General features: G+C 33.4%; 1 protein-coding gene across 1 annotated transcript; it reads right to left on the bottom strand.

Moving 5' to 3' along the window:
- Nucleotides 1-979: 979 nt before the first annotated feature.
- Nucleotides 980-4,930, bottom strand: LOC100778816 (receptor protein kinase-like protein ZAR1). Its single transcript, XM_006576781.4, has 2 exons — nt 3,247-4,930; nt 980-1,768 (listed from the first exon to the last, which is right to left on the bottom strand). Exons 1-2 carry the CDS (start codon nt 4,547-4,549, stop codon nt 1,128-1,130), a joined length of 1,944 nt encoding a protein of 647 aa, XP_006576844.1. The 5' UTR covers nt 4,550-4,930; the 3' UTR covers nt 980-1,127.
- Nucleotides 4,931-9,177: the final 4,247 nt, after the last annotated feature.

The raw sequence follows: 9,177 nt of genomic DNA, 5'->3' as shown, positions 1-9,177 counted from the left end.
AATTTATGATATATTGACTTCTTGTCTTTTTTGTATTTTTAAATTTGCTTAAAATTACATTCATTGTCATCTCATTTTCATTTAACCCAAAATGAGGTTCATGTTTTCAACTGAAAACGAAATTTTATTGTTTTCTTTTTCTGGTTGTTATCTATTTTCATTTTCACTGAAAATATTTTCAAAAATCCAACTATACACATTTTCATCATCATTTTCTGTTTTCAGTAAAAATGAAAACAAAAAACAGGCAAACCAAACACCCCCTTATCTGCTAAGATTTGGAAAAGGGCATCTAATTGATTCATATCTAGGGATAAAATGATATTGTTTAACATGTTTTATGCATCTATGTTTATCATGTAATTTAACTAATTTATTCTCTTAAGGGATTAGGAGAGAGATTAGGTATATATTAGGCCCTTTCACTTGAGGGATCATGGTTAAAGTAAATGACTAGATGTAAGTGATAATTGAAATAATATTAAATAGAAAAAATCATTAACATTACATTAAGAGTAATTTTGGTAAGTTAGGCCCTAAGATATCCATATTCTGAGTTAACCTTCCCATCATAACCTCCCAAGTGTTTATTTTTCTGGGTGTCTCTTGGACTCGACACTCAAACTTTCATTTTATTTTACTACTTGAGACAATTTAATGCAGTTATAAATGAGTTAACAAGTAACAAGAAAAATGCATCATTGTTCAAATTTTACTGGAATCGAGATCCCTAACAAATTTCTAACCATGATTCAGTGCTTCACATTCATATTGAAGTTCAATAGTTCATCTACCACTAGAAAGTTCTGAATACATGCTTTTTGTAGCCTAGTTAAAATTGATTTTGAAACGAAGTGATTTAAGTTCAGTTGTTTTTACATTGAAAGCAATTTTGGGTGTAAAATTTAAGCAAGGTGTTCAATGCGAATCCGTAGGATTTGTATTTTGAAGTAAACAGGATGTAAAAAGAAGGAAAATATTTACCACACCAATCAATTTGGGCCGTTCCTTGATTTTAAATAAAGGTGAAAGGAAACAATTTCCATTGAGAAATGGAAGAAAGAGATACATCTACTAGCCCGCGAGTTACAAAATCAACCCCACTACACTAAGACATCTCTTGTTTCTCACTGTATTTTGATGTGATCAAGGTTCTCTGACACGGTTTTCATTCTAGGTCGCAACTCTGGATCAAGTTCAGTGCAGTTTAGAGCAATATGGAATGCAACAATGACTTGCTTTTTAGCATAAACTTCAGGGATAAGTGCTGGATCTATGATATCAGATAATGGCTTCTCCTCCTTGAATGCTTTCCTTACAAAACTCTCTAGTACCTTATGATCATTTTCTGCTCCAAAATCTGGCATTCTACCTGTCAAAAGTTCTAACAGCACTATACCAAAAGAATATACATCACATTTCTGAGTGAATTTGCCACCAGTATTGCGCACCTCGGGTGCCAAGTAGTGGTTCAAGGAAGCTGCAACCTTTGAACTCATTGCAGTGGTTATAGAAGATTGGTTCAAGCTGTTTCGTTTTGGTGCCATTGTGGCAGACTTTGTCGGGCCCAAACCCAGCCGAGTAAGTCCAAAACCTGAGACGTATGGATGGAGCTCATCATCCAGCAAGATTTTAGTTGACTTTATGTTGCCATGGATATATTTGCGACCACTGAACTCGTGTATATACATCAAGCCTCTTGCCGCTTCTTGAGCAATTTTTAACCTTACTGCCCATGATAATGGTGGCAATGAATTGGAAGGCCCACCTGCAACCATAAAACACCAAATAGTGAGCAGAAAATGCTTGAAAACGGTCCTAATGAGTGGAAAGTGGAAACTGAAAGTGACCTCAGAACCACCTATAGCAGAGTTTTAGATAAATTCAGTATGTAGGCAAAAAATGAGAAGCAGTACATCCATAATCGTGGGAGGTTTCACATGTTATGGAGCAAATAATGTCAATGACCTTGCCCCAACAGCACCTCATATGTAATAGAGTTACCACATAACCATTCGTTTTAACATCAATTTCGATAAATTGTGACTTCATTGTTAGAATGCACAAAATATCAGAGCAGAACATAAATCTTTATACTTTGAGGACCACCACACTACAAGTTAAAGCATAAAGAAATCCAGTGGATATGCAGCCAGAATCACTAGAAGACAATGATCATCAGCTGCACTTAACCTACCGTGGCAAATCACTGATGAGGTATGACAATGATTGCATTGGGACCAAGGGATTTTCAATCACCCAAATGGGGTCAGTTTTGCAGCTATCACTTTTGCAACAAAACTAGGGCCGTGCAAAATATTCAGTGCGAATTTGAATTTGATTGAATGGCCACAAGAAATCCTAAAACAACTGTAAGTTAATACGAGCCATCTTTAAGTGAAATGGTAGGCAATTAGCAAGACACATTGTATTTGTACCATACTTTATTCCAATTTACTCTTTTATCACTGGTAAAAGCAATTTGCAAAACACACTACCATACTCTTTTATGTTTGATTCATTAAAGGGAGTAGGACTCATCTTAAATAATGGGTCATGCACAAGTTAGTTGCCAGCATCGCTTCAGATACCCAGTATTCACCAGCATAAAGCTATAGCTCTTGTGATCACAAACAAAAGACACATAAAAAGGGGACTTTGGTTGTCGAGCAAAGGCACAATTCACAAAAGAACACAATGGCCATGGCCCCTCAAAATATGTAGTGCAAATACGGAACACCACTTAAAGGGTAGAAAAAGAAAAACCACATGCGAAAGTAGCAAGTAGCAACAGGTAAATGTTTCATCCACCGGCTCCTGCATACTATGTCCCAGTACAATTATCACGATGCTCTAATGATCACATGATCACATAATTGACCCTTGAAAAGTAAAAGTTAGAATTTGAATTCATCATCACATGGTGCCCATCATCAATTCAAAGTCGCACACACATAATAAGCAGCATGTTTTCACTTTCCCGAAACCAAAAAACCATCCCCGCAAGTTCAAGGCTAAGCATTGGCCTTGTGCCACTACACTAGACAGCAAATTCGTCCCATCTAAAGTGCAACAAGAAACCCCATAATATATTCACGACTTGGCATAAAAAGCATACATAATTACATTAACATCATATGTGACAATTAACTGAAGTATTAAATAAGTAGTAAACTACCCCAAATGAGTAAAGTCAGGAAATTTAATTTAATTTAACAAAGAAAGACAAGGAATTGATACCATTACCATGTAAGGCTGTGTGCAAGCTTCCATTGCGAATGAAATCAGTGATAATCAGCTTCTCATCACGCGCAAAGTAATAAGCTCTCAAAGGAACGACATTGGGGTGACGAACCCTGGCAATGGCCTCAACCTCAGACTCAAACTCCTTGAACCGCCACGTGGCATCACCCTCGCTCAGCCTTCGAACAGCCACCACATTCGCCGCCGCGGAGGACAACCCTTTTCCGACACCGACAACCTTATACACAATCCCACTCCTGCTCTTCCCAACAACATACGCAGAAGCCCTCAGCAAATCCTCCAACTCTAACTCAAACCCTTCATCCACCACAACAAATTTACCCTCTTGCCCCTCTCCCGCATCCACGTTATCCTCCAATTTTGGACCCACCAATTTCCCTTCCTCACCCCCCCATCTTCGCCGGAAAACCCACAACGACAGCGAAACCGCGCCAACCGCGACGGAGAGCCCGGAGATAACAAGAACAGCAACGGACCCACCACCGTGCTGCTTCACTCTCTCATAATTTCCATCCGGGTGAAGCGCATTGGGGTTCTGAGGGAAACCATCTTCAGGGTTAGCGAAAATCCCAGGCTTTTGCGCTTCAGGGCAAGCACTCTGCAATGGGAAACCGCACAGTCCAGGGTTACCAGAAAACGCGGTGGGACCCTGGTTCAAAAGGGTCCCCATTTGCGGGATTTTCCCGGTGAGATTATTGTTGCGTAGGTCGAGGCTGACGGCGACCGGAAGGTTTCCTAGAGTCGCCGGAATCCCGCCGGAGAAGTGGTTGAAGGAAAGATTGAGGGTTCCGGCGAGGGAGGTGAGATCGGAGAGTGTTTCAGGGAGGGAGCCGTTGAGGGAGTTATCGGATAAGTCCAAATGGCGAAGGAACTTGAGAGAGCGAAGCTGGTTAGGGAGGGAACCGGAGAGAGAGTTATGAGAGAGGTCGAGAACGATGAGTGACCTGGCGTTGAATAGAGATGGTGGAATCGCGTTTGAAAAGTTGTTGTACGGAAGGCTTAGTCTTTTGAGGGAGGTTAAGAAGCCTAACTCGGAAGGGATGTAACCGGTGAGGTTTTTTCTTGGGAGGGAGAGTTGGGTTACTTTGTCGCCGGTGCAGGAGATTCCCGGCCAATGACATGGGGTGACATCGGTTTCCGACCAGGAAGTAAGAACTCCGGTGGGGTCGGCGTCCACAGCCGCTTTGAGAGCTAACAGGGAGAGGCCGTCGGAGTTGAGGGAGGTCATCGGAGAAACAAGAGAGAAGAGAAGGGGAAGAAGAAGAAGATGGTGATGCATTGGCATTGTTGACACGATACTATAGCGTTAGTGAAGTTGAAGCATTTAGTTGCTTTTAGGCAAGTTCGTAACGGAAAGTACAGAAGGAGAAGGGGAATGAGAATGGTGTGGATTTTGAAATTGGTTTACTTCTCGAGGTTTTGTTGTGTTGTTTGAATTTCTCTGATCGTCCTTGCTTCTTCCCTCTTCTTCTACTTTTAATACTCTACTACTGTAACGCTAACTATAAACAAATACAGTAGTACAAGTACTACTTCTTAAATGAATAATTAAATATTTGTGATATTGGAAAATTGGTGTCGGGTCTTTATGTCTTCAAGTGGGTTCAGTCAACTTGGGTTCCCATTTCAAATTCAGATTATTGATTGAGTTCATCCAGAAAAAAGAAAAAAAAAAAAAAACATGCAACAGTTGTTCTGTGATCTGGTTAGAGGAATGACTGATCAATAGCATTATTTTTTAAATGAAAATTAAGTGCGTGCTACTGTGCTTCAATTTTCTTTAAAAAAATCTCAAACTGTAATTGGATAGTACTAGTAGATTATCTTGTGTAACTTTTATTTACATTATAATTATAATAATATGGAGAGCTTTTTTTTTTGAGTCACGTTCAATTCACTAAATTAAAGATTAATTTGATTTATAATGTGTGATTATTGTTAGCTTAAACAAAATTTAAGGGATAAAAATCAAACAGGTTAAATAGATGATTACTTTACATCTAAATACAGTAAAAAATTTACAATATTATATCAAGCCTTTGGATTATATAAAGGTTGTTTCTACTGAAAATTTAAAATGATTATAAATATTTTGTAATGTTATAGTAGTGACTTCCTGCTGTGGACGCATACAGTGCAGTGTAGTGTGTTGGTAATTTGGCATATTTTTTGGCTTTTTCTAGTGTCAGAAAAATCACTCATCAGTTATCAGTTTGTAGTTTAGCGTATTTTTATTTGGTGTCAGAAAATCATTCCTCAAGGACACCACGCCTGTTAGTCTCCTTTTACTTTGCAGTTGCCACCAAAATGGGCTTATGCTGTGCTACCTGTCTAGATCCAGCAAATCCATTTACAGGATTCAAAAATATCCTAGTATGCAATTAAGATTCTTTTTATTTTTTGAATTTTCTTTACGTCCCATAAATGAATTTAATTAAATGAGCACATGTTTGAATAGAAATTATTTTTCAAAAATAAAATATTCTCTCAAGAAATTGATATAATCAATGATTTTTAAAATAATCAAATGAAACTGACTAAAGTCCACTATTTAATTAATAGTAATACATTGAATTCATCCTTAATTACTGTTTTTTTTGTTTAGTCTATCGGTGCTCCATCATGATTAACAAGGCTTTTCTGTGTTAGCATATGAGGGCAAAGACAATTTGAACTTATTTACAACTAAGCAAATTTTAAATGCGGTGTAGTATGGCATTCATAAATTCCCAAAACAAAGATAGATGAAAAATAATTAATGTGTGTGTGTGTGGAAACACAACAAGAAAAAATCAAATTTGTAATGGCTTTTTTTCAACTATAAGTAATTGCATGTTTTATTTGTAATTGAAATTGTTGTAATACATGTTTCAATGCAAATTCAATGGATAAAATCAAAGTAAAAGCAAAATTAAAGATTTTGATCCTTTTGTAAAAATATTTTTTCTTCAAAAATCATTTTTCACCTAATTTACAAACATGTTCTCTCAGTTTTTGGTGAAGATAGACATTTTGATAGTGATATTTGATTATCATTAAGATAATATCTTCTTTTTGTCAAGGTCAATATTATAGGAAAAAATATATTTATCCCAATAACAAAACTTATCTCTATCAATGATATTGCAAAAAGTGTATTTCTATGCCGACATGTTTGTTGTCATGAAATACTACTTTTAATGTCAACAATGTTCATTATCAATGCAAAAGTTACTATTTAATTTTAAAGTTTAATGTCAACGTAAAAAAAGTGTTTTTCTATGTCAACAATGTTGCTGAGAAAAATATTAGTTAATGACAAAAGAAAACTATTTTATGTTAATAACCTTTATGCCAACAACATTTAATGTAAGATTTTTTTTCTTTGGGATAATATTAAACAATTCAAAATATATCTCAATAAAATTTTATTCACAACGATATTTTAGATTTGTCGATGCCAAATATCGTTATGAAATAACCTTTCTCTTATAATAAAGTGTAAGATCACACTATTTATTTAAAAACTTCCTTCAATTCCCTCCTCTTCTTACCTTCCAATAGGATAAATGTTTCATTTACCTCAAATTATTTACTTCAATTATTAATATATTTTTTTGGATGAATATTTGATCCATCCTAGTAAATGTTCATTATATTTAAAAAATATTTTTTTACTCGTTACAATATTATTGCGAGTGACTCACACAGTGATGGAAAAGTATATGGAACAATGGAAGAAGAAGAAAAAAGTTTTTAATAACAATAGAAATAAATACTTGATCTACTCCTATTTTTAATATTTAATGTTATAATGGATTGAAAAAAAAAAAGGCCATTAACCATTCATTAAGTGCAATAATTTAACTCATCCATTCAACTTATTTTTGTTTTCTGAAATAAATAAGTTAGATTGAATTTAATCATAAATAGATACGTTCCCAGTTCCCTTACCATTCAACAATTTTTATTCAGTGTAAATTTTATTCCTCTCTGTAAATTTAATACATGACTCATACTGGTAGTATTTATCTTAGTCTCAAATTTTGAACCTTAGCATGTGCGGTGCGGGTTCAGAGCTTACATTACATTTGCATATCAACAAGTAAATCCAAAAAATGCACGACCAAGACATTGTTCCCACATTGTACTTAATTCTGGAAAGAATAAAATTCAATACTCTGAGAGGTATGATTATACTTTCTCTGTTTTAAAATGACTGTTATTTAAGTTATTTTAACTAATCAGCAGTTGAGCATTACATAAGAAGACACCAAATATCCAAAATAACATTCCTAAAGCTATACGACACTATGCACATTGGCATTAATCTCCCTGCATACAAAAGAATTAATTGCCACTAATTAGTTTGAAATTGGCACCGAATAAAATTTGTTTAATGGTGTCTTCGTTAGATTTTTACGTCCATAAAACATGTTCATCATACTCACTAAAATTGATTTTAGTTGGAAATTAGTATAAACTGTATCAATATTATTTAAAACTAGTGGACACTATAGTTTCAAATTACCAAAAATATCAATTATTCAAAATAGTGATTGGTAATAAACTAATAATAGTCAATATCATCCAAGGTTTTGAATGCTATCGACCTGTTTGTATAAGTTTTCCAAAAGTATTTTTAGAAAAAAATAAAATAAAATAAGCTTCTCCATAATATTATTTATATGGTTGGTTTTGTTAATGCAATTTTTCTTATGATATTGTTAAAAAAAAAATTCATTATAATATCGCGATGTCAATATAAAATGTTCAATTTGATTAGTATGAGTTAAACATATCTCATTGATAATTTATGTCAGAATACTATTACATATTTTGTGGTATCCCTTCCAAGTATTTATTGGTTAAATTATTTACATGATGATTCGTACTTTTTAATCCCTATAGTTTGAGAATGATTTTTTAGTCTTTATAATTTATATATATATTTTTAATTCCTATAATTTAAAATTAGTCTTTTTAGTCTCTATAGTTTAAAAATGATTTTTTAATCTCTATAATTTAATTTTAATTACTTTTTAGTTCTTACTACAAAAAAATATATAAAATAATTAGTTATAAATTAATTATAAATTATCAACTAGTTTTTTTATTACAAATTATCTTGCGATAAATTAGTTACGGATTACTTGCTAATATATTTTTAGTTAATTATAATTGATAATATTACTTATATTTTGATAATAAGAATTAAAAAGGAATTAAAATATAAAGTATAGAGATTAAAAAAACCACTTTCAAAGTATAAAAACTAAAAAAAATCACTTTCAAACTATAGAGATTTAAAAAAAATTAAAATACAAATTATAAAGACTAAAAAAGTTATTTTTAAAATACAGGAATTACAAATTAATTAAAATATAAACTATAAAGACTAAAAAAATACTTTAAAACTATAAATACTAAAATATATAAATGATAAAACTATAAGACCAAATAAATAATTAAACATTATTTATTTAATGATTATTAGTTGAACCTCAGATGTAGAATGATACTACTACTAGTTTTGACGAAGCCAGAGCACAATTAATGATTGAAAAACTTAAAAGTACAAACCTCAATAAAAATTAACAGAGAATGGTATGGGATTGAATCGCCTTGTGTAAAATCGCATGCCAAACTATTGTTTATTGCAAATTAATTTTTTTAATTATCTAAAACGGTTCTCATACACAGTGGAATGCTCACATGCCTTATAATTGCAGGGAATTTAAAATATTGCTCCTCCGCGAATCACGATAGTCTTCTTGTTCCCGGCCATAGCTCAAGATTTACTCAGATGCATAAGTTTATGTATTAATCCATTGCAGAGTTAATAGATGAAAGGTAAAATGAAAATTATCGTGTGATGGCTAATCCGAGGTTTTGGTTAACTAATGTTCAGAAATAAATATTGATTGGTTGATT

The sequence above is a fragment of the Glycine max genome, chromosome 3, assembly GCF_000004515.6.
Source record: "Glycine max cultivar Williams 82 chromosome 3, Glycine_max_v4.0, whole genome shotgun sequence".
Taxonomy (NCBI): Eukaryota; Viridiplantae; Streptophyta; class Magnoliopsida; order Fabales; family Fabaceae; genus Glycine; species Glycine max.
This window is presented reverse-complemented; position numbering and strand designations above follow the sequence as displayed.